The 27,546-nt window shown below is 43.4% G+C and overlaps 1 protein-coding gene across 2 annotated transcripts in view; it reads right to left on the bottom strand.

Moving 5' to 3' along the window:
• The window catches only part of FANCC (FA complementation group C), a 290,830-nt gene that overhangs the window by 226,115 nt on the left and 37,169 nt on the right, over positions 1–27,546 (bottom strand). For both annotated transcript variants that reach the window (XM_088470282.1, XM_088470283.1), the window contains exon 4: positions 18,410–18,504. In XM_088470282.1, the coding sequence (XP_088326408.1) occupies positions 18,410–18,504 (95 nt within the window). The remainder of the gene's footprint in view (positions 1–18,409; positions 18,505–27,546) is intronic.

The following is a 27,546-nucleotide window of genomic DNA, read 5'->3' as shown; positions in this document are numbered from 1 at the left end:
GGGGGATGTCTCCCCCTGCATCTTTACCACACATTATAACATCATTACATATGCCATAGGCATCTTATACGTAACATATCAGGCTTTAGAGATATTATACACTGATAGGCACAAACACTTGTATATACAGTTTACCTATTACACACAGTAACACAACATGGTCTGACTCATTTATAGAAGGTCCTATTAATGTCCAACACACAGTTCTGTCCACAGCAGTATGTGATGCACAACCACTCCATCTGCATTATAATGGGCCAAGCTCCACTCACAGAGTGAGCTGTCTCATCTGGGCCCTCTCCTGATTATATGTCCTTCCTGCCCTTATACACTGGAAAGCATGAACAGGCTGTAAAAAGTACACGATTTTGGGACGACCCAAGTCGCAGGCATGTAACAAGCTTGGGGGGGCACTTAGGTTGTCACAATTGGCATTTTATTTTAAATGCAATAGTGTTTAACGTAGCATCAGGCTCATAGTCACCAAGTGACTCCTTCTACAGTCACTGTGAAGAGCAGTACTAAATACTTTAGTACCGTTGCATACGCCAGGGATAGTGTAGGGAAAGAAAGGGTTAAGCCCCAAACATTCTAACAAATAGATAAAATACCTGTAGAAGAAAAACATATATTTGAAGTAAAGCTTTCCAAATGTTCAAATGCTAAGTTGATCCTATAGACTGTAAGCGATCAGGGCTCTCTTTCTCTGTCTGTTATTACCTAGTCCTCTTTTATTACTGTTTTGTTCCTAACTGTAAAATTCAATGGAAAATGCTGGCACTATATAATATAATTATATATATATATATATATATATATATATGATTGTGGACATTGAGAGGCTGGGATTTTTAATACCTCAACGGCATGGTTAGTGTGACTCAAACTTTGCAGTCAAATGGTTGAAACTTATTGGTAAATTGCACAAAAATTTATATAAACCGGCAAAAATAAAATTAGCTGAAATTCTTTAAAATAAAAAAATTCCAAAAACTGAAATAATTTCCAAAAAAATAATAATGGCCCTCATTCAGAGCCACTCGCAAACAGCAGTACGCTCGTTGCGTTCCGATGTTGACTAACCACGCATGCGTCGGTGTTACACTGCGCATGTGCGTACGGCAGATTGCGAGCTTTTTTTCTGTCGTTCCTAAAATAGCGTACAGGAAGTGACATGTCAAATGTGATTGACAGAACAGGGCGTTTTTGGGTGTTGACGGGGGTGGAGATGGAAAAACGCAGGCGTGGCGAGGCGTTTTTGGGGCGTACATACATTAGCAGATGCGAACGTCAAATGTGTTCGGACCGTCACATACGTCACTGGAACATCCTCTTTCCCTTCAAAATGCTCGCACAGTTTAGGGTCTGGATTACTCGACCACATTGGCGATGGCCTTCTCCTCCGTCCCGGGACTCCACGATGTTGCAGCGATTAATCGCGGGTGGTCACAAAAGCAATTAGTGTTGTATTGAAAACCGGCTTGGTATGTGTTTGGAAAGCAGTTTATTGGGATAGCACAAAACCGTACGCAGGTGGAAATCATACCTGCTAATGTCAGGATTACACAATCAATTGGCGTACATTTTTGGGGGTTTTTTTTGGCCTCAATTTGTTGTTTATGCCCTATTGTGACAATAATGTCATCATGTTTTAATTAGCTCCCCTTTTTTTTTTTTATGTGCAATTTGCATCGTTATGTGATTTTTTAAACGTTCCTTCAAGAGGCCTTTTTTTTAAAACAAATGAAATGGTTTTTGGTGTCCTTTTTTGCCTTTAGGGCCAGGATTAAATGTAACCCATTTGTACAATAATGTCACAATACAATGTCAGATTTTTTTCATAAATTTATTGTTTAAACACAAACCAATTGGCATAATATATATTTTTTTTTTTTCTGCCAAAGATACTTTTTATCCAAAATAAATAATCAATAACTGATAACATAAACGTACAAAAATAACTTAAAAACATTTCACAAGAAAGGAGAGGGAAGTTTTGACCAGAAAGGAATATGAGCCAAGCACAGAAGAAGTGTGGGAAAAGTCGCCATTGCTGTCACCGTTTTTTCGCCCGTTTGGATGGGGGAGGGTGGGCGCCAGACCGGGTCAGGGATGCCATCGGGCTGGCCTGTCCAGAGGCAGATGTTGAGGCCTCTGGACTAGGCACAGGGCTAGGCACATTTGGAGGATTGGCTGATGTTGTGCCAGAGGTGGAGGATCCTGATGATCCGGCAGGAAGGGAGGTCGGCTCCACCATGTGCTGGCGAACGAGCTGCTCCAGGGCATCGGCGATGCGGATGTTGGCCCTGGTATTTTCCGCCAGGGCCTGACCAATGGTCACGTTGGCCGCAGCATTTTGCTCCAGGGCCTCAGCCACCCGTATCAGACTGGCGTCCATCCTCTGCAGAATCTCCGTATGGAAATCCGATTTGAAATTGAGTTCTGTGAGGAGGCCCACTGCCTGCGAGGGGGCACGCCCTGGACTGGCTTCTGCAGGGTCCTCAGCCGGATGTACTGGTTCCTCCCCTGCAGAGCCAGCAGAAATTCTGCGGCCAAGGCTTCCCTCTGGAGCAGACTCATCCGCCTGTGTCTCTGTTGGAAAAATGAGAAAAGACTCACATTAGAATCTACATATTGGCACAATAACATTTCAGAGTTGGTGACATCACAATACTTACCTGGGCCAACATGAGGAGCCGCAAAGTCTGGCATGTCCGTATCCATGTTGGACACGCCAAACACCTCCACAGGCTGCACACACCCCTGTGCCAGCTCTTCTAAATCCGTCAACTCCAATGACACAGGGGTGGGACCCCCACCTGTCCCCCTTGCATGCCTAGCCCTGTCCGCGAGTTTTTGCTTTAGGCGATATTTGAAGTCGGCCCATCTGTGGGGAAAAAAGGAAGCCATTATCCTTTGGTTTAAAATGGGGTTTGTTTTTAGGGGGGGCAAGGGTTTACTTACCGCCGTTTGACATCCCGGGCTAGACGGACATAATCACCCACTCTATTGACAGCAACGGCTACCTCTTCCCACATTCTCCACTTCTGGCTTAGACTCATATTCCTGTCTGCCTGTGGCAGGATGTCCACACACTTCTGGATCAAAACCTCCATCTCCTTTCTTGTGAAATGTGGCTGCCTTTTTTTTTTTGCCCGCTTTGGCCGGAATACTGGGCCCAGCAGCCTCTTCCATGTCATCCTCCTCACCTATTTGTGTAAATTTACAGAATTCACAAAATCACAACTTGCCTAATCTTATGTTTCAAATTAATCGTTGATAGAAAATGCATGAAAGACTTACCGCCTGACTCTTGTGCATTTTTTCCCTGGTCTGTCGCCATGTCTGAGGTCCAAACAAGAAATACACCAGAATTTTAATGTGTTTTCGTGACGTATTTATACATGCGTCCTTATTTTGCGGCCGCATCATTGATTGTGCGGCCCTATGATCCCTCCTTAATTTGTGCGGGAAACTAAACACTATTTATGGCTTGGTGTGTCTCAAGTCGAGGTGGCGTTTTTGGATTGTTGGAGGTTATCTTGGCTGGAGTTTATTGATTGCGTAGAAAGGAGTTGGAGGTTCGTTTGTTGGTTAGATTTGCGTTTTTTTTTCCGTTATCTTTGTTGGTTTATATTTTTTGGACCTCGTTTGTTGATTTGGTAAGTTTTGTGAAGCCTAACTTTTGTTCAATTGTTGTTTCATTGTGTTTCGTATATTTTGTAATTTTTGGATACCTAATTTATTCTATTTTAGATTTTGTTTATTTTCGACCCCAAAGACCTTTTGATTTTGCATCTTAGATATTTGCTCTTGGTAAGTCCATTTTTTATCTTGTATTAGCGAACTAATTAGCGCATTTTTAGTAGTTACTCTTGTGACTTGTATTAGCGAACTAATTAGCGCATTTTTAGTAGTTACTCTTGTGACTTGTATTAGCGAACTAATTAGCGCATTTTTAGTAGTTACTCTTGTGACTTGTATTAGCGAACTAATTAGCGCATTTTTAGTAGTTACTCTTGTGACTTGTATTAGCGAACTAATTAGCGCATTTTAACCATCTTAATAATCATTCTAACTTTTTGATGGTTTAGCTTTCGCTTTTTGAGCCAACATTTCGACCCGTTTTGATGTACTGTGTTAAATGTCGCTTTGCGGTTTTGCTAAATGGGTGTTTGGCATATTTGAACTTTGGTCTAGCACAAAATGTATCCACAAAAATGCACAGAGTGAAATGTGTCAAGTAATTTTGTGGGTTATTTTCAGTTTGGACGTATCATGACAATACCCCGGCATGTAAGCAGCAATGGATGGTATCATCAAGCTAAGTTGTTTTAATATAGTTTTGGGGTGGGTCAAAAGCCTTACTTTGAAATTTTTGAATTTCAGGTTGATCTGGGGAGGATTGTTCTGGCCATGCTCCCGGAAGCCGACCAACCTCAATCTCATCCCAGGCGTAGGCATCGTAGGCATGCAAGGCCCCAGATATTTCGAACACGTGTCACCCTTTTTGGAATGCCCGATGATGAGGTTTTAAGACGCTACCGTCTACCTCCCAAAATCATCATAGACACTCTCTCATTAATAGAAAGTGATCTTGAGCGGCAAATTGACAGTCCAACAGCAATACCACCACTGACGCAATTTATGGCGGTGTTACATTTCTGTGCCTCAGGATCGTTTCAAACAACGGTGGGAATAGTGGCGGGCATCTCCCAATCCTCCTTTTCCCGGATCCTGAGGGCAGTGATGGAGGCACTTTTCAAGCACCTCCATCATTTTATTCAAATGCCTTTGGATATGGGTGCCCTTAGTGTGGCCAAGGCCAATTTTTACCAAATAGCTGGCTTCCCACACATCATAGGGGTTGTGGATGGTACTCACATACCACTTCAGCCTCCAGCACGGCTGGAGGCAATATTTAGAAACAGGAAACACTATCACTCCCTGAATGTAATGGTGGTATGTGATGCCTCCCTCCAGATCCTGTCCCTGAATGCTAAGTTACCAGGAAGTGCACATGACTCCTTCGTCATCCGGCAATCAGGGATATGGCAGAAATTAACCAACCTACAAGCTGGTGATGCGTGGCTTCTGGGTAAGTGGAGACCTTTAGTACATAACAATGTTAAGCTTGATACACAGTGTTCCTGATGTTGTCTCTTATTTTTCACAGGAGACAGTGGATACCCTTGCATGTCCTGGCTGCTCACTCCTTATTTGGCTCCCACACCAGGCCCACAAAGTGAGTATAATTCCGCACTTACAGCCACCAGGCAAGTGGTGGAGCGCTGTATTGGCCTTTTAAAAGGCCGATTCAGATGCCTCCACCGCTCTGGTGGCGAGCTCATGTATTTGCCGGATATGGTGTCGAAAATTGTGGTCCTGTGTGGGATATTTCACAACATCGCCATAAGGAGTGGTGTCCCAATGCAGCCAGAGGATGCCTTACCTGAGGATGGCCCCCCCGAGGTTGGTCGGAGGTCAGTATGTGGGGGGGCCATACGCGATGATGTGGTGGCCAGATTTTTTAGGTAAGTTTGACCCAAACTACAGTGTTTATACCTAATGTGTTTGTGTTTGTTTGCGAACATCTAATTTATTTTATTTTTTTCACCATCTTCTGTTTGTTCACATAATCTTTGCCACTCCAACGCTCACTACTTCCTGCTACCCTTACCAAACCTGGATCTGGTGATTTTGGCCATATATTCTGGAACCCATATCGCAACGCCATGTTTGTGGAATCATGTTGGCATGGTCCTTCGTCAACCAGTTCTTGATTGTTTTTTTTAATTAAATATTTTATTTGTATGTGTTGTATTTGAGATTATCACTGTTTTTTTTTTTTGGGACTGACCACTTTGATTTCTCATTTATGTTGTGAATAAATGTTTGGAGAGTGAAATGGTCTTCCTTTTTTTGGACGTTAACAGCAAGTGTAACCAGGTTAACACACCTTACAATTGACTAAGGGGTAATCCAGTACTGACACCAGTTGATGTAAACTGAAATATGTTTGCAGGTTCCCAACCCACACTAAAAGGAAGCCTGTCCAAACCTTTGGATTTTGAAGATTGGCCTAAGCAGCTTGCACACCAACTAGGAACCTGTAAAATGGCGAAATATCTAATTGACACTACACCCAAAAAGGGAAATGACATTGTTACTGTTATGTGTTTCTTGTGGCTGTTTAACATACAAATACAAAATACAATCTAACTTTTAAAAAAGGGAAATCCTTGCAGGAACAGTCTACTTATGTCAGGGAAAACTATTTGTGTTTTTGAAAAAAAGAATGAGCCAGAACGTATATTAGAACTACAAAATTTATTTACAAAACGAAAATAAACAAAAAAAACTACTGGCGAAGGATGCCAGACAGCCGGTCAAGGGCCACAAGAATGCCAATGACATGTTGGCGCATCTGGCCAACACAATCCTCCACCTCTTGTCGACGCCTCTGTTCCTCTGTGGGTGAGAAAAGTGTGTGGATTAATAAAACAATAGGGAATCCACATTAAAAAAACAAAAACACAACGAAATCACTCCTAAACCGAAAAAAGAAAAACCAAAACAAAAAGGGGGTGCTGGCAAAAATACAAGGCCTATGTACAAATTCCCACAGGTGTGATATGTGTATGTTGAAATCAGCAGGAAGAGGTAAAGGCAAACTGCTAAATCACCAAAAGTAAACCAAACAAGCACGAATAAAGGCACGACACATGATTACATACAAACAGTTTGTGGTTAAAAAAAATGAGAAAGAAAAACATACCGGGAGCCAAAACGGGAGCTCCGGAAGTCCCTCCATGTTCCTCCTCGGAGGAGCCTTCATTCCCCAAAGAACGGGGAGGGGTAATGATGGACTCCGGGGAGGGGGTAATTGGAAGAGGGGTGGGTGGAGGAGAGGGGGAAGTGGGACGGAGGGGAAGGAGGCCCGACAGTTCCGGGAGAGGGTCTGGGAAGGCTGGGGAGGAGTGGGGTATAGGGGAAATATTTGGGGTGGAGTGTTGGCTGGGGGTTGGGGATAGTGGCCGGGAACGCCGTCTGGCCGGACGGTGACGGCGTAGTCTTGGCTGTCCTCCTAAAATATGTCAAACAAATTGAGGTTAGTTTCTGGGCAAATCCGGGGCCCAAATAAAAAAAAAAAAACCAGCAACAAAAAACATGCAAAAAGGAGTAGAATGAAAAAAACAGAAATAGAGGGAAAACAAGCACACGCTGATATGAGGACAAATAATTAATAGGACAGACAGGAAAACATGCACACGCAGATATGAGGACAAATAATTAATAGGACAGACAGGAAAACATGCACACGCAGATATCAGGACAAATAAGTAATAGGACAGACAGGAAAACATGCACACGCAGATATGAGGACAAATAATTAATAGGACAGACAGGAAAACATGCACACGCAGATATGAGGACAAATAAGTAATAGGACAGACAGGAAAACATGCACACGCAGATATGAGGACAAATAATTAATAGGACAGACAGGAAAACATGCACACGCAGATATGAGGACAAATAAGTAATAGGACAGACAGGAAAACATGCACACGCAGATATGAGGACAAATAAGTAATAGGACAGACAGGAAAACATGCACACGCAGATATGAGGACAAATAAGTAATAGGACAGACAGGAAAACATGCACACGCAGATATGAGGACAAATAATTAATAGGACAGACAGGAAAACATGCACACGCAGTTTGCCCCACAAACACAAACATGAAAACCACAATACATAACACTTACTTTCAAGGATCTGCATGCGAAAGCATGCCAGCAAGCGGGGCGTTCGCCGTTGCAGGTCTGACCACCTGCGCTCAAGCTGCCCGATGTTGCGGCGTGAACCCAACGACCGCAGGCGGGACCGTGCCTCCGCATACGCGGAGCGCTTCTGCCGGTTGGTGATGGGTGGAGGCTGGCTGGTGATCCGCCTATCCATCACCTCCGTAAGCACCAGCAGCTCGCGCCTGGTGAATGCGGAGGCTCTCATGATGGCAATGGAGTTTTTCATACAAAACATTTTTGATAAAGTGTGGCAAAAATTTATGATTGGCTAATGTATTTTGGAAATTAACAGGAGCAATTTTATTGGTTAGTGTATGAGTCATGTGTTCAACAGGGCCAGAAATCTCTGGAGAGTTATGATAGGCTTGATGCAGTGACATGCGTTTGCAAATTTAAATAAAGAAATGAACCCCGGAAAATATGCGGGGATCCACAGCAATAGAACAATTGTTTAATTGTGGTTCACATGTTTTTTGAACAATAAAAGCGAATGTTCCATCCGTACGTATTCTGCGGGTAAACACAAACACGGACAAGAGTAAAGTTTCTTGCATTGTGTTGAAAAAAAAAAAACAATTAAGCTAATTGATACATTGATTGGCATGATACGATTGAGGGAGGTAGGCAGAATAAAGGAGCAGGTAATCGACATCTGACAAGGCCACTTCCGGGTTCACTTGTGCGTGCGTTCCCTTCAAGCCATTTCGGGGATGTACGCTCGCTATTTCGCACGCTCGTTAGTTAGAGGAGGGGTCGCCTGAGTTTAGGGAGGAATTTTAGATGCGAACGAAAATACGAGCGAGCCATTGAATTTAAATAATTTTGTACGTACGCCTAACGTACGTGCGCCCGCTTGCGAGTGGGTCTGAATCAGGCCCAATGTGCTAATTGGGCAATAGTTAGACTATCAAAAAAGCTTTTTATCAGTATATAAGAAAACACATTTAAAATACATTTGTTCAATGAGTAACTCAAGGTGATCGTAAAAAAAAAACAGGTCATCCGGAGAACATCGCTAAAATCTGAAACATCCTGTTTTTAATTGCTAGTAAATTATTTCATCTGGACTGTTGAAGACCTCTTGGAAAATACTGCAAAACACCAAACAGTGGCTTAGAATAGACAGCGTTTAACCTGACTCAATCAAAGCATATAAAAAAGCAGAATCAAACCAATCAAGAAAGAGAATATATATGAATATGTATTTATAAATGGATATAATCTGGAAATATGTCCCTTGATCTATGTTTATGTTTGCATAATAATTTTACATATTGTCTGTATAAAACTAGGAGCCTTTTGTCAGAAATCTCTTTATATAAATCACTACAGCGCACTCATATTAGTTTATCTGTATTGTATAGTAAGCCCTCGCTTTGTAAAGCACAGTAATACCCCTTTCACACTGTCCTCAAATAACTGGGGTTATTGCACATGAATATGCAGCAACCCGGATTACTGTGAATTGTGAAACGGCCCAGTTGAAAATAACCCAGGTCAATATTTCAACTCGGGTAACGAGCGGGGTTAAACACGAATACAGCCCCGCTCATGGGGCGGTGTGAATGGGTAACCCAAGTCGAGGCGACCCAGGTCCCGTTCACTGCATAGGGAGAGCCGGCAATGATCTCATCTTCAAGCGCCGGCTAAGCAGTGATGGCGGTGATGTCACCGACCCTGCATTATTGCCAGGTCGGGCCAATAGTCTGAAAGGGGTCTCAGGCGGGTTACACCAGGGATCGACGCGTGTACAAATCCCGGGTGCAACCCGCCAATTGCGCAGTGAAAGGGGTATAATAATGAAGATTGATTATTTAAAAGCTATGTATCCATTCTCACATAAATTATGGGTAAGGGATCTCTTACCTAGAATGCTGTATTAAAAAAAATGAACAGCAGCAATAATTATCTTTTTTCTTTCAGGGTGTCAAATAATCCTGAATGTCAGATTTCTGGATAAGAGATCCCCAAACTGTATCCTATTTTCTCAAATATCTTATACAAGTTTGGGCCTGATTCAGAGCCGTTCGCTATTTGTGGTCGTTCGTTCAAAAACAAGGGGTGGCTATTCAAATGATCCGTTCGCAAATTGCAGTCTGTTCCCACCTCTAAGTCTGAACGAGCGAGCAAAACATACGCTCGTTTATTTGATAAAAACGTCCCCTGGCCGCACGCACCATACGTCATGTCCGCTATTTATTAGATTAATCGAGTACATCGTACAGCGTATGAACTGCTCGCTATTCTTGTGGTTGGTGTTTTCAACCGCTATTTTGCGAGCAGTTCTGAGTTAAAAAAAACCAAGTGACGTGGTCAATGACGCTGCTGTATTAATTATGCACTCCCTTAAAACGCCCGTTTTGACCTTTAAGCACGCCTGCGTTCGGATCACCACTCCCCGTTTTCAAGCACCTTCCCCTGTTACCACCCACATACGCCTCATTCTGTCACTCAAAATAGCAGGCCCTCGCTATATTGCGTACCAACGATTTTCGGCCGCACTGACTGGTTCGCGCATGCGTACTAAAAACCGTACGCATGCGCAGATGTGCGAACATCGCTCGGAACGAGCGTACTGCCGCTAGCGAGTGGCTCTGAATGAGGGCCTTTGTTACAAAAAGTCAGCATCAGCAAACCTAAAATGTATCTTTTTTCATCATTGGTTTACCTATAGTATAAGTTATAGTTCGCTCATGTACCACAAATCCTAAGGGTTGTGTCTGGAAACAATATTTTATGGTTGGTTAATTTCACAGCTGTCAATTTATTATGCATGAAATTAGATTATATACTATCAGTTATTTTTATAGTGCTTTACAGACAATATTAAGTAATTCACTTCAGTCCCTGCCACAGTAGATCTTACAATTAATATTCCCTACCACAAGAACACTAGGGTTAATTTTTGTCAGTAAATCCAATCAACATACACTATGCAGACAAAAGTGATTGGACACCGACAGCAACTAGATCAATGAGATTTTATTGATGTCAGTACTTTGTAGGCCCATGTGCAGTGATTACTGCTGACAACTTTTTGGACAACAGCAGGCGGTATGTTTTGCCATTCTGCCTTAAGTACAGTGACGAACTGTGACACTAAAGAAGGTTGAGTTGGCCTAGAACGCACTCATCGCTCCAATTCGTCCCAGAGGTTCTCAATGGGGTTAAGATCTGGACTCTGAGCTGGCCAGTCCATCAGGATTACCAAATTTTATGTATACCAGTACAGCGTCGCCCTGGAAACATGGCAGGTGGCATTGTCGCCCTGATAAAAACATTTGTTGTTTCCGTAGAACTGCAAGTGCATGGGCCTCGCTACGAAGTCTTCTTGTCGAAACAGCCACATTAGTGGCCATTTGGGACTCATGTGCAATGGTATGCATTTCGCTTGCATGGAGGTGTCCAATCACTTTTGTCTACATAGTATACCAGTACTTTTTTTTTAGGGAGCATTCGAGTGAAACCGGAATACCCAGAGGAAGACCTTGCAAACCGGGGTCCCTGGAGGAAGCCCACATACACGTGAGGAGTACATACAAACGCCAAACAGATAGTGTGTCTATTAATAGGTGTGCAATTTTATTAGTGTTATTAAACTTTTTGATTCTACAATATCATATGTTTTTTTCGGAATTATGTTTTCATTGGAGATTCATTATAAATTGCAATTAATAGTATATTTTATGATTATTTTATAAAGTTCTTTTTACTAGGCAAGAATAAACCAACACAAAATAACAGGATATAAACTACTAGCTGGTATACCTGACATTGCCTGGGTTGAAGACTGGACCCTGAAGTACGCATGCAGATTTTATTTGTTTACATTGTCCTCACCTTTAACTCCATTTCATTGATCCTGAAAAGGACCCCACTGTTTAACAACATACATGCAAACAGTGGCGTAACTACTGCGGATGCAAGGGTATGGCTGCTATGGTGCCCAAACTGCCTCTGTGGCCCGCCGCTCCCCCTCCACCCAGTCGCGCAAACAAGGTGGGCCGGTCTAGTCAGGCCCACCGAGGGGGGGCCCGGGTGTCAGCAGTATTAATTTGGTCCCGGCCCGCTTGATTACAGCTGGCTCACCAGAAGGCAGACATGGAGAGACACAGCCGCCAGCCGCAAAGCAACCAGCAATGCCGGCTTCCGATTGGCTGCCGGTCCGCGAGCTATGATTAGTACACGACTGGCGCCAGATTCAAGTTGCGCCAGCGCTGTCTATCCATGTCTGCCGCTGTATGCCGGTGCACCAGCTGAAATTAGCTGGCGGCCCGGCCCCAAATCCACACCTGCTGGCTGCTGATGGCACACAGGGGGAAGCGAGAGGCTGCTGGAGGGACATGGGAAGGTGAGTTGTTGGGGTGGGCATAGTGTGTAGGGGCACCTCTATTGTGTGGAATAACGTATTATATGGGCATAAACTGTAAAGGGCATTACTGTGTGGTATAATGTGCAAGGGGCATTATTGTGTAGTGTAAGGGGCATTACTGTGTGGCATAATGTATAAGGGTCACTACTATTGAGTGTCAATGTGTATAAGGGGTACTACTGTGTGGCATAACCTGAACGGGGTGTGTGTGGCATTACATGAATGGGCTCTGTGTGGGGGCAAATGTATGTGTTTTTCTACCTCTGGGGGCCCTTTAAAGATTTTGGTATGTGGCCCACAAAGTTCTAGTTACCCCCAGGGGTGCCGAGAGGAGGGGGCGGGTATTAATAGTTGGAGCTTTTTGGTGTGGCCTGGGTCCAAAGCTGCACCCCCTCTTACCTGTCAGCAGCAGCGATCACACTGATCGCGCCCCCTCCCGGATTTGCGCCAGGTTGAGGGGCTCACAGTGCCCACCTCCTGCGATTAGGACATGCCCCCTTCTATATATATCAACTTAGGCTTTCAGTTCCAGATTCAATTAGGAAAAAACAGAAAAACTGTTTTTGCTGAATTAGAGCTGAGTATGTATGGTAAATAGACCCGTAGTAGTCCAATAAATGTTGTATTAATAAAAGAAAGTATCTCAAGTGTCCTTGTTTCAACAAGAGTTAAAGATGCAGTGCAGCGTCAGTGTATTCTGGGAAATGTTCACACTAGACGATTGGACGATATATTTGGGAACATCAGCCAGTTTGTACCCGCTATGTCGCTGCGATGCGCGCTCCAGACGGGCGATATTGTCAGCGGGGGCCATGTTGTCGAATGCAGCATGGCCCCCGCAGACGTACCGTTGCTGCCGGCATCGGCAAGTGTGTATGCACGTGACATCGGGCTGAGTACACATCGCTAATTGTGTACCCAGCTAAAGAACAGTGGCGTAACTAGGGTATTTGGAGCCCAGGGCAAGTTAAAAAATGGAGCCACTCCCCCCTCCCAAGTAGGTGCCCCAAGTAGTAGTCCTCCCTGAGCAGTGCCCCTTATATAGTACCCCCAGTCCCCCCTATGCAGTGCCCCTTATATTGTGCTCCCAGTAGTAGTCCCCCCTATACAGTGCCCCTTATATAGTGCCCCCATAGTTATCCCGTCTATGCAGTGATCCCAGTAGTGGTCCCCCCTATGCAGTCCCCCTTATATAATGCCCCCACTCTAGTAGTAGTCCCCGCTCTATCCCTTATATAATGCCATCAGTAGAAGTACCCCTATGCAGTGCTCCCCAGGAGTAGTCCCCCCTATGCACTGCCCTCAGTAGTGGTCCCCCCTATTTAGTGCCCCTAGTAGAAGCCCCCCCTATGCAGTGCCCCCCTCCTCCCCCCCCCAGAAGGGCCAGACAGACACAGACAAAAATAAACAAAACACTTACCTTAATCCTGGCTCCTGCGCCCGCCGCCGGTCCTCCATCCTCCCTGGCCGGCCCGCTCTGCACTATGGGAGAGACGTCATGGTGTCTCTCCCATCACCCACTGTAGGAGCCGGAAGATGGAGCTCATGAGGGAGCTCCAACCCGGCTCGGGCAGTGGGCGCAGCGGTCAATGAGAGTCTGTCTGACTCTCGTTGGCTGCCAAAGCAAACACACTGCCGCCGGGTAGTACGAGTGTACTACCAGACGGCGATGTTTGGTACTGTGTAGTGCAGACAGCACAGAGTGCCGTCCACACTACAGTGACCAGTGCCCTGGACCGCGGCGCCCCTCCACACCGCCGGTCCGATGGCACCCTGGGCATGAGCCCTGCTCGAACCCCCCTAGTTACGCCACTGCTTAAGAATAAAATGGATCAGCAACAACCCGTCCGGCTACCCTAAAACTTCACAACTGTTGGATGTATGTAGAGAAAAATCCACCTTAATTATCACAGGAATTGAAAGGTAAACCATCCTTCACAAGTGAAGTCCTTTTTCATAAGAATGACATCATATAAATTACTATTCAGTGAAAATAGTATGCAGCCTTCTGAATGTTTATATTGTTGTCAAACCATCACATTGAGGTTATGTGGAATCACATAACACCACACACTGCTCAGCAAACACCAGATGTGTGATAAGGTGGATCTGAATCACTTGCAATTTCATTGCAGAGTTTTAATTCCAGGTCAGGGGTCATTTGCATGGGTGAGAAATTAGTATAAGAACATTAGCAGAGCTTTATTTGCCACATCTGGTTGGGATATAAAATAAGGAACCCTGTTCACAGCATGCAAGACTTGATTGGTATACAAGAAATGACACACACACACATATATATATATATATATATCCCCATAAGTCACTGAAATTGCATAATCTGTTAATGTAGCTTTGTAAACAGGCACTTTTATGAGATTTAAATGTTCATATTACTCGGAGGAAGGAAACAGCTAATCACCTGTTGTACAGAACCAACAAAACTGCAATAAACCTTCTAAAGATCCTACGCATAAAAATCTCCTGCCACTTGAATAAAGACGGGAGACTGACGTGTGACACAATGAAAAATAACTAAAAAAATAAATAAAACATACAAAAATACAAACTAGAAAATGATGAGGAATCTGAAAAATACGACCGGTATACTAGGCTGAGTACCATGGAAGTTCAGTCATTGGTTCCTATTTTTCTATTGAGACTTTGCATGATCCAGAAGAGACCTCACAAACCTTGTTTAGTAAATCCTTTACTGGACATTAAAGGGCCGATTCAGAGCTGGGAACAAAGCAAAAAAGAAAAGGGAGAAACTATTGTTTTTGCATGCAGGGTATATATGCAGTCTGCCTTTGCATGATGCCCAGAAATAGTGGGCAGCATTGTATTTACACTGGATACTTCCCTTCCAACTCTAAATCTCTGCACGGAATCTGCCCTTCCTACAGCGCAACATGGTTTTTACTAAGGTGAAAACCTGCTTCTATTTTTGATTTGCTCACAGCTCTGAATCAGCATGTCTTTCAACGTCTTTCAAAGCATGAGTATTACAGAGCTAAATAATATAGCTGAAATAATTAAGGCGGTTATAATAGACTAATTATGTTCAGCAAACCAAGGGCCTCATTTATTTGCCTACAGATGTGTCCAAATGCACTTATCCTGTCCTCCAATAGCCCCATTTGGCCCGCCATGAAACATGCGGGTGAGCCGCACCATGCTTCTTTTTCACAGAATATTTTACTCTATTTGTATCTTTTTCTCACTGCTAATGCGAAAAAGCAAAATATGTACATGCCCTGTACAGCATTTGTGGATTTGTGCTATAGCCGTGTCTGAAAAAAAGGGCAAGAGACCGGGGACCAATATGACTAAGCCATGCCATGCATTCCACCACACAGCATTATGCGAATTTACACACAATTTGCGAGAAAACTGCAAACTCTAATTCCAATGTACACTACAAGTCTCTTGATATGCAGCTGCACTGCAAAAAAAGACGCTTAAATGCGAAAGTACAAAAATAGCTATCTATGGCACGACATCTAAGTGTTGCCACACGTCTCGGTCCATATACAGCAAAATTGCTAGGTGTATGAGGACACAAACAGTATGTATGTAAACATATATAAATATGCCATGTCTGGATTTTGTAGGTGCAATTGTTAATTTTTGATTGAATGGGTGGTGTTTCACTAAGATCTTTTTTATTAATATTACAGAAATAAAGAACCTTTATTTGTCAGTCACGGTGAGTCAGTGATTGACAGTCTGCTGCCGTTTCTGGGTGGGGACGGCCACAGTTTCACAAAACGGAGGTGTGTCGCCAACATTGGAGGAGAGGGAAGAGACCAGGATATTCGTCGGCTGACTGAGATATCCCGGCCTCTTTTGGGCAACTGCGGGGGTCGGCTGGAATGACCCCAAGGTCACTCAGCCGGCCGAGGATCCCACAGATGATCCAATGCCTCCTGCTGCATTACCGTAATAGTGCTAGCAATACCGTCTGAGCCTGAATCACCCCCAGAATACAATATTTTATTTCTTCCTTTCTTTTTATTACACATATGGTACTAACTAGCGACTCGCCCCAGCTTCGCATAGGAGCAATTTCATCTCACCACAGCCCTGTGCATCTCAACCTACGCCACCACAAATCCCTTCAATTCTCACCACAGCCCCGTGCTTCTTACTCCTGAGCCCCTGCATCTCACAACAACCTCCTGTTGCTCACTCCTGCCTCCTGCATTTCCCCAGAAACCTATATTTCACAACAGTCCCCTGCATCTCACCCTAGCATCTCACCAGTGTCACCACAACCCCCACTGCTGCTGCCCTGCAGCTGGCTGGGGCCTGTCCACTGGGATGTGCTGGGAAGGGCTGGAGGATAATGGACGAGAGATTTGTATTGCATCTACGGTAAGCATTATCAGCAGCATGTCACCGGGTACCTGTGCATATTTCCGCAGCCTCCATGCACACTCCTCCCCAGCTGCCGAACATGGAGATGAGCAATGTCCTCTTTTCACAATGTACCCTGTATTTCCTGGGCTTCCTGTTGAGCTTCTTAGCCATGATGCCCCTGTCCGAGAACAGTGCTGACTTCCATGGGAGGTGCTTCCTGTTCACCGAGGATGTGTGGCTTAGCGGGAACATAACGCCGAAGAGGGAGAACTTCATGGTGGAGAAGTGGTGGCCGGGGACGGCCTGCAGGTTCAGCATAGGGTTAGACATTGGAATCCGATGTTTACTAACCATAAATATTTCTGTTCCAATAGTAGTGTTTCACCATTTGTTGGTGGCAGTCCAACAAATCATTCAATGGTGTTCCGATGGTTGTTTTTATAAAATTCCTGATAGCTATGCCTCCCCTGGCTCCTGTGTCTGCATCAGAGCATCTTCCCTAGATTGTAAGTTCCTAGGAACAGGGTCCTCCCCCCTCCTGTTCTCACAGCCCTCTTCTCTAACACTTCACCTACTCAATGGCCATTTAGCCTGGAATTCCTTTCATTCATAGCAGTTTGTCTCTTCCAGTGACTCTACTCCTGCTAGTCGTACCGTCTCTTTTGGAGACAGGTTCCACCTTGCGCCGATTACTCCCTTGCTCACCTTGCTTCCCAACTGTATTGTGTACTGAGAATTGTGGTGCTAATTGTTACTTGTGCTCTGCTTGTTTTGGTTATTGTAATTTAATGTTATATGCTGCTTAACCTGTACTGTCCTACTGTTGCTGTGTGTACTGCGCTGTGGACCACTTGTGGCGCCCTATAAATAAAATGTAATAATAACATTTTCATGGGTTTGTTGGAGGCCTTCTGTCACTCTCTGTCTGCCTCAGATGTGACCCTGCTCAGTCTTTGACTCCCTTCCCCTTCTTGGCTGTTGCTAAGCAACAGGGCACATTGCTAGCTCTGATTGGCTCAGTTACAGATGCATGCTCTCTTGCTGTTTCAGCACCCTGGCCACCTCCTATACAGAAGCTTGAAGCAAGATTTTTTATGTGACTTGCAAAACTATAATTGTGACTGATCAGCTCCCTTTTGTCACAGATGAATGGCTCATACATCTAAACCTTCTTCAACCAATGCTGTATAGAATAAGTCAAAAACCGTCCAGCGGTTCAAGATACTAGCCAAAAAAAACAGACAGCTAAACCGGGGACTTTATTTTATATATAGAGAGATGTAGTAATCAACAGATGTTTTCAATACTGAGTGGGAAGCTGCAGAGAGAGACCAAGCTTTGCTTAAACATGAAAAGGAGTATAGGGTTTCTGCAGACCACTTCTATTGACACCATGGCAATTGTGATAAATCAAGATGATTCTATTAAATCAAGAGATGACAAACCACCTTGCTTAAGTTATTCATGGTTACTGCATTTTCTGTATAAGTCATTTACCATCATACTGACTTAAAAATCATCTGCACTAGAATCACCTGACTAGTTTCACAACATTATAACTTCATCAAACTATCTTCAAGTCATGGATCAGTTACCAAGAAAATTAAAATCTGTCATACCCATCAGAAACTGTTGTTATTTATGAAACTAGCATAAGCCTAAGATTAGAATCTCTACATTAAAAGGACTTGTTAACACTATGTACATATGCAGTTTGTTTTGCATTTTTTTATCAATTTCTCTTTGTTTTTTAATATTCAATCTTACATTTAGTTTTTTTGCAGCATTTTGATAATTATTAATATATTCTGACCTGGTTGGAACAAGTCTTTAAAGTGGCCCAGCAGGTGGAGCTCTCTTACCTTTATCCAGCTATTGGCTTTTTTTTCTATAGCATTTTGTGGTTCATTGCTGTACAAGCAGCATAAGCAACACAGCAGCATCTTCCGCATTTCCTCTGTTAATAGAGAAATATAAGTATAATTATATAAAGAGCAGTCTTGTTCTGAAACATTATATTGAATATGAAGTTTTCTCCATTAGTCACTGCAGATACTTCTTGCATGTATAAAATGTATACACGATACAAAGGAATATATACATCTGCACACATTACATACTGATATTTGTAGTGACCCCGTATTTTTATGATCATTAATATTATTCAACTCTAAAGCGGGGGTGCTGCCAAACAACAAATGAACACTATGATATTCACAAAAAGAGGGAAAGCAAAAGTTTGTCCTTTTATTTGGCGCACATGTAGAGAAATTTATAAAAAAATTAATTTCTTTATTAGGTATGCATTAAAAAGATCCAATCGGCACAAGTTTCAGCGAAATAGAGTTAAAAAAGTAAGCTAAAGTCTAATTATGTAACTATTAGTAATGGAAATGTGAAAATAAAATCAAATAAGGAACCCTGCCGTGTGGATTTTATTTCTTATTAATAATATTATAGATATCTATGCTCTGGTAAGACAAGTGTTATTCTTACATAGCTCTGTGTTTATTGATTAGAGACAAAGTATCTGTCATAAATCCCTTGGTATCAAGATATTTCGATTCCTAGTTATTACTGTGTTGTGTGACACCTTATCTCAGTACAATTCTGACTGGGTTCCGGGATACAATCTCATGTAATTTGTTGTTGTATTAAGCAACAATATTGTCAGTTGGAAGTTATACACATACTTCAATGAGAGTTGTTATCTATAAGGATAATATTCAGAAATGTGATTAAACAATCCCGGGTCACCCGCACACCCCCCTCAGCTCAGTACATACCCAGTGTACCTATGTACACTGCGGGAGAGCTTGGAGGCAGCCCAGCATCTCCATGAGTGCAAGGCATACCCCCTACAGTGAGGAAAAGGGGGCACGTCTCAAGGCCACGCCCCTTTTTTTGGACAGGGACATTGGTTTGGCTGACCAGCTGAGCACACAGGTGCATCCGTTAATCACAGGGAGGCATCCCTGAGATGTCTTGGAAACTGAAATGAATGAATGTCTGAGTCTGAAAGGGATGCTAAGACTCCAATTCCTGACAGTGCCGTTGGATATCACACTGAAGTCTTGCTGCACACATTACCTCTTATCACAGTAAGGAATCTTCAATAAATTTTCCTGTGCACCTTTATGTGGTGTGAGGGAAAATTATCAAAGATACAGAGCCACGGAGTGCCTTCATGACCATTTCAAAGGCTCTCCACAGCACATGAAGTAAATCGTCCTTCACACTGCATGACACACAAAGCAGATTTTATATACACACACCCACACAAATATATATATATATTTATACAAACACGTGTAGTGACCACTTTGGTAGATAGAGAGATATATATATATCTCTCTATCCATCTATATATATATATGGATCACCATAGATGGCGCTGGTGAGCAGCAGATTCTGTGTGGGGTTGGAGAGATACTCCCACACAGGGTGGGCTGCCGTTGGAGACAGTCTAAGTGGGACTGTGGCAGCCAGAGAGCCCAGTGAAGCTAAAGCTGGCCACACACATGGCGTGTATGATTTCCCTTGAAACTCTCCCCAGCAGCTCTGTACACAATTTGGTGTCCAATCTTCAAACGATCTCTCCTGCAGTCAGACTTTCACAGTGCATCGCCTCCTAGATTGTCAGATCTGCCCTACTGCATGGCAGATCTGACGATGCGATGTGCGACCAGCGGGGACGCGCATCGCATCATGATCGTGAGTGGGGACTCATGATTTACTCAGGATTTGGCCATATTTTACACGATCTGTCGTTCCAATGTGTCGGAATCGGTCGGATCGGGTAAAACATCGCTATGTGTGTGGCCAGCATAAGCCAAGCCATTGGGGGCCAGGGGGCCTGAGTCCAGACCTGCAGGAGGCAGGGGGGAATACAAACTTGTTTGTGTGACATTAAAGCAGCTGGGCTGCAGGCTGAGAAGGCCAGAGCCTATATTTGGAGGAGACAGGGAAGGCCACCAAGTCTGACTGTGTTTTGTACAGCTATGGCAGCCAAGCCAGGCTGGAGCAGTCAATAGACCTGCAGAGAAGCAGGCAGATAATTTATTGGCAGACTAGTTGCACTATGATAGTCAGGAAGTGAGTTAGACGCCCTAAATAGGGGCTAGGTTGTTGATTATTTTCTGCTTCCTGGTTTCCATGCTGGAAAGTAAAGCACCATTCCAATTATTTATTTGAAAGCTGTGTGTGGACCCTCATTAAGCACCTAAACACTGCACCAATCCACCCTCTACCGAGCTAATTACCTCAAGTCATCACATATGGTGGAGAATGTGGGCATTAAGAATGCGGGTGGAGAATGCGGGCATTAAGATTCTACGCAATAAGGTCTACGCAAGTCAGGTCTGCGCAAAAGTGGATTACAGTAAATGAGAGAGCTTAACCTTGCACATGGCAGGGCATGGAAGTTGCAAGAACAGAGGGCCTGATTCAGACCCGGTCGCTAGACACAATAGCACTTTTGCAGCGTACGCAAATTTAGCTAAGTGACGGCATGGCAGGCGAACGCACGGCAAGCCATAAGCATGCCCACTATGCCTGGCCGTGCGATCATCTTGTGTATGCAGACGCCCACTAGCCCACGTCATCTCCAGGAAGTGTATGCAACCATCGGTACTTCGGGTACCATCGGAAGCGAACACAGTGCTTGAGGTAGACTATACCCTACCTCAAGCACTGCGATCACTTCAGTGTGAAATACAACCAGGTGACGTGTACTATGACGCTGCCTGTTAATTATGCACGCCTCTAAAACTGCTTTATTTCGGTAAGGTACGCCTGCGTTCACATCTACACTCGCCCGTTTCTAGTGGTCAGCCCCTATTACCACCCACAAACGGCTTCTCCAGCCACTCACTCTGTTGGGCTGTCTATGCTGGGCGAGCGTACACTTCCAGATCTTTCGCTGCAGTTCGCGCACTGCAATGCATACGCATGCGCACGATGCAAACATCGGACAGCTACGAGCGAACGCTTCTTAGGCTTCTTAGCGTCCGGGTCTGAATCAAGTCCAGAGTGAGAACCTTGAGAAGTGTCTACTAAGTACACCAGACATTTTGCAAAGATTCCAAGTGAAAAGGAATACCAAAGAACTGGAGTGGCAATGTGAATTAAACATGGCAGAGTCTGAAATAATTGTATAAAAGTTGAAACTTGCTGAATTTAAGGTTGTGGAGAGCAATCTGCTACAATCTGAGAGCAAGTTGGAAGGCGCCATGGCGAAAATTGCCTAGCTGGAAGAGTAGCTGTCCGATGTCTTTGCTCAACCCAGTATGGCAGAAGTACATAAACACAAGCAGCAATTGTTACAGGTTGATCCTGAAAAGGCTAGCGCGCAGAGTGATATGCTACCGGTACAGAGTGTCTTGTGTGATGAGCAGTGGGACCATAGAGATGTCCTCATTAACGATACCAGTGTACAAGAAGGGACAGAACTATCAGAGTTGAGAAATTCCCTAAAAGTCAGTCTTGTAAAAGTGGATGAGATTCCTTGCAGTGACTTTCAGCTTACAGCAATAGCTGAGGGTGTGAAGTCCTCCAAAAAGGGCACAGGTCCAGTTTGCAAAACTGTGCCTGAAGTTGATGAGAAAGAACTGATGTATACAGATGGTGATCGCATGACCCGTAAAGCAAAGGTGCAAGATGTTTAGAAGTCTTCGGAGATAGTGATGGCTTCAAAGGATGAGAATCTTTTGTTGCCGTGTGTTCAGAGTGATATGAATGTGACTCGATCACACAGTTTTGCAGTGCAAAGTAGTACAGAAAGTTAATTCTGAGAGTCTTGTGATGAGTAGTTCGCATGAATGTGAAACAATGCCTTCATGCAAGCAGGATGGAACTTGCATTACTGTTGAATTTGTCTGTGGGGAAGTGGAGTGGTCTCACTTTATAAAGTTTGAAGCAAGTAGTCCAGCTAGACAGTATTTGAAAATAAAGTCTTCTGTGGAGGGTGAACTTCAACCTGTGCTGGTGGAACATTTGGAAGTTGTTCATTATATTTTCAAGGCTCAAAAAGGGGGAGCACAAGAAAATGCAAGTGATCTATGCCTTAATGAACTGGCAGATAGCCATCAAAGCCATCAGATAAAGTCTGTGGATCAATGGAGTAAACCCTCAAGTATCTTATGTGGACATGAGTGTCCGGAAACAGAGTTACAGTGCCAGTACATGATCTGTTGACATAAAGCCAAGGTCCAGAAGTTGTGATGCTAATGACTCTAAGGATGAGGGTGGCACTTTGAAAGGAAATAATTTGCCGGTGAAGTATGCAAAAAGCCAATATCGTGCTTCAAGGCTGAAGGTAAAGATGTGACAAACAGAAGTTGGCCACTGGGTGTACCTATAAGAGGTTTAAGCAAGAGAAACCTTTTTTCTATGAAAAATAAACAAAAAAAAAAACTTCTTGGTCTGAATCAGAAGATTCTGAGGAAAATAAATTGCTGGATTTTGAGACAGTTGACAAATATGATGATGAAGTATGTCACTTGGAAAGAAGTACCATAAAGTGAGAAAGAAAGTTAGGAGTACGATAAACTCTGGAACCTGGAGGATGAGACCCCTAGAGATTACAAGAGTCTGTATGACTGTGGATGCGGTGGATTTCCCTCATGAGGAGAGTGAAGAGGGACATCGTCATGAAAATGCCTCGCCCCATGTCACTGAACCCAGGGGTTTCAAGCTGGGGAAGGGGATATGTTGCAATATCACCAGAGATTGACTATGCTGAGCAGCAGATTCTGTGTGGCGGTGGATAGATCCTCCCACACAGGGTAGAAATACTGAGTTTTGACACACCATTGTGCTGCCTTGTGGAGAGAGCTCAAATGTGGGCTGATGAGAAGGCAGAACAGTCAGGCTACTGTTGGAGACAGTCTAAGTGGGACTGTGGCAGCCAGAGAGCCCAGTGAAGCCAAGCCAAGCCATTGAGGGCCAGGGGGCCTAAGTCCGGACCTGCAGGAGGGACCACAAACCTCTCAGACTGTGACATTGAAGCAGCTGGACACCAGGCTGGGGAGGCCAGAGCCTATACCTGGAGGAGACAGGGAAGGCCACCAAGTCTGACTGTGTTTTGTATAGCTGTGGCAGTCAAACCAAGCCAGGCTGGAGCCGTTGATAGACCTGCAGAGAGTTTATTGGCAGACTAGCTGCACCATGATAGTCAGGGGTCAAGAAGTGAGTTAGATGCCCTAAATAGGGGCTAGGTTGTTTATTATTTTGTTTCCTGGTTTCCATGCTGAAAGTAAAGCACCATTCCAATTATTTACTTGAAAGCTGTGTGTGGACACTCATTAAGCACCTAAACACTGCACCAATCCACCCTCTACTAAGCTAATTACATTCAGTCATCACTGTATATATTTATTTATTGAGTAACAAAAGGTCAGCAACTAAACAAACACAAAAAATTCCACTATCCATATATATTGTAATATATATGGGGTCCATATGTGGATCTTTTAAAATGTGTCAGTGAATAATATCTACACCTGTGCACCTGCTGTGTGACCTGGAAAATGTGATTTGTGTGGAGTCCTGAAACTCTGCTCTAAGGGAACATTATCAAGGGACATATGAGAAATCAGTCCCTACCCCATTTTAGGAAATCCATGCAAACATGGGGAGAATATTTAAATTCTACACATATAGGGGATGGTCTGGGACTGAACTCATGGCTCAAGTGCTGTGAGGCAGCAAGGCTTTGCCACAGTGGTGCTCTAACATGGTCAGAATGTTCAGTTTTGTTCAAACCAAACATGGGAATGGGGAAGAAATGCCACATAAGTTACTTTGACTGTGGAATGATTGTTGGTTTGAGTATCTAAGAAACTACTCAACTCCTGGGATTTTCACCCACACAACAGTCTCTAGAGTTTAAAAGAAACAGTGCACAAAACAAAAGAACATTCAGTAAACAGCATTTCTGTGGGTGAAATTTCTGCTGCAGATGATAGGGTCAGAATTTGGTGTGAACAACATAAATCCATCAAGTTTTCTGGCAATGATTCAGGCTGGTAATGGTGGTGTAAAGGTATGGAATGTTTTCAAAGCACAAATTAACACCTGAATACCAACTGAGCATCATTTAAATGCCGTAGCCTGAGTATAGTTGTTGACCATGTGCATCCCTTTGTATTCATAGCCTACCTTATATTCTAATGGCTACTTTCAGCTGGACAATGTGCTACATCACCTGAAGCTGGTTCCAAGAACATGACCATGAGCTCAGTGTATTTCAAAGGCCTCCACAGTAACCAGATCTTAAACTAATAGAGCATATTTGGAATGTAGTGTAGCAGGAGATTCATAGCATGAATGTGCAGCTATCATGCCAAAATGGACCACGTTCTCTAAGGGATTTTTTCCATCACATTTTTTGAATCCATGCCACAAAGAATTCAGAACAAAGAAATGGTGTGAGGTGGCGCTTATCAGACACAAGGCAATAAGGATTAATAACCTATTTTAATCACAATCAGAATAAAAATACACATATCCTAAAAAAAAAAAAAAACATTCACATGTACATATTAAATATCCAAACAGTAAAATGAATCTCAGCAGGGGCCTAAAAGATGGCCTATATATCCTGATTCCACACGTTACTAAACAAATAGGTTCCTGTTTTGTTTCAAATAATTGAAAGTTGATATTTATGTAGCCACAATGGGGGGAATTCAATTTAACGAGATTTTGAATAGCCGCGGGAGGGAGCTCCCGCAGCTATTCAATACACTGCGCTGTTTGGGCGCGCTAAGGATTTCTTCTCGCACCCCCCTGGGAATGCGAAGAGAAATCCGACCAAAGTGCCGGGAGCGCAGCAGTATTTCTGCTTAGCGCGACGCTAACAGCCGCGCGCCCGGCACTTTGGTCAGACAATGCCTGTTAACAAGGGTGTTAAGGCGCGATAGCCGTCATTCTCCGACCATACAGCGCACTGAATTAAATAGCGCCAGGAGCTCGCTCCCGGCACTATTCAATTCGCATTGAATCGCCCTATAATGTAGCATACAATGGTTGCAGTAAAGAATATGTTACTGTATTAAAGATCTAGTGACACACTTCTAAAAGATCCTTTTTATAGAATGTACTGAGTAGCTTTCATATACTCACAATCCTGGATTAGTATAATGTAGGAAATGATCCAGCTCCTCACTAATAAGGCTGTTATGTGTGAGTGAGCTGAAGTGTCCAGATCATCCGTATGCACCAGACAAACTGCCTTTTTGAGAAAATCTCCATGTGAGGAGAAACATGTTAATGATACAGAAGGAGTTTGTCTAAGATATACTCACTGGACCTGAGAATCAACCTATTTCTTATTGCACCTTGGATTTAAACCACAGAAAGTGCGGACATTCCATTTGAGGGTGAGAATACAAGTGCCAGACTTAGGACTCCGCTGCTCTGTTTGCCCCTCACCTGATTACAATTATTATGGAAACCATTATTAGAGGATGCATGCTGCTTTACCTGAGAGTGAATACCCAGTCGCTGTATTAAGAACATTGTTGTTCCACTGCAATTTATTGTGAATACGGACCCTGCTCTCATTACTTTGTTGAAGACGCTGGGCAACTGCTGGAGTACGCTGGGTCTCCTGACAGAGAGCCGCACAGTTGTCTGGTGCATACGGATGATCTGGACACTTCAGCTCACTCACACATACAGCCTAATTAGTGAGGAGCTGGATCATTTCCTACATTATACTAATCCAAGATTGTAAGTACAGGTTGAGTCTCGTATATCCAAATATTCCAAAATATGGATTTTGGCATGACTGAGATAATGAAACCTTTGATTTTTGATGGTTCAATGTACATGTTTTTTTTTTTTAGGATATGTGTATTTTGCATTTTTATTGTGATTGTGATTAAAATAGGTTATTAATCCTTATTGCATTGTGTCTGACAAGCGCCACCTCACACCATTTCTTTGTTCTGTATTGATTGAGAGAAGATTGGCATAGCTTCTCGTGTAGGCGTGCAGCATTGTAACACTTTTTTGCAATACACCACTGCTAGCGCCGGGTCCAATAATACGGTTTGTTGGCCACAAAGAATTCAGACTGTTTTGGGGTCAAAGAGGGGACCAAACCAGTACTAGAAAAGTGTACCTATTGTTTATAAGGCTGTAGATCAAACTTTTTGCCCAGATTGATTTGGTGGGCTTACTGCATTTTTCTTCTGGCCGAACACCCCCTAATATGTTTGATAAACCTCTTCTTATTACCTCATGTATTGCATGACTCCCTCTTAGGAAGAGGATGGGTCTAAGTTCCATATATCAGTCTTTAGATACAGATTGTTAAGCGATACTTACTTTATCTCAGCTAAAAGAGAAATACCCTTAGCTGGATATCCCTCTTTTCGCTTATTTTCAAGTACAAAGTTATGTGAACCAACTACTTACACAGCTCTCAGCTGCTGACTTTAGATTGTACTATAAAAGGTGGAAGCCCCAAAATCCAGTCCCCACTTCTCTAGACTATCTTCACGCTAAACGTAAGATTGATTTGACTACATTAACTACAGGGATGGACAAATGGAAGGATGTTTTTCCAGGAAATGATCTGAAACAGGTTATTGGATCTTGTGTACAATTGAATAAACAGCTGGGCTACTCCTCTTATGCTGAAATGAACTATAAATTGCTACATAGGGCTTATTTTACACCAAAATTGCGCTTGCTTATGGGGATTTCTGATAATTCAAACTGTTTCAAATGTCAGGTGTCTGACGTAGATTTAGCTCTTTGTATGTAGTTTTGCCAGTTGTAAAAACCTTTTGGGACACAGTCCAAAACGACATTAATATTGAATTAGGTATACCATTCATAGTTTATATGAATTGTGCTTTTTGGAATTACAATACTATACCAAACAATAATCTACATTCTCAAGGCCTTCATTTATTATTAATTCAGGTTGCAGCAGCTTCAAAGAAAACTATTTTATCTCAATGTATACATGCTGATCCTATCCCCA

This window comes from Taudactylus pleione, unplaced genomic scaffold, assembly GCF_031769625.1.
Source record: "Taudactylus pleione unplaced genomic scaffold, aTauple2 ptg000095l, whole genome shotgun sequence".
NCBI lineage: Eukaryota > Metazoa > Chordata > Amphibia > Anura > Myobatrachidae > Taudactylus > Taudactylus pleione.
Note: the sequence above shows the minus strand (reverse complement) of the source record. Positions and strands in the feature narration are given on the sequence as shown.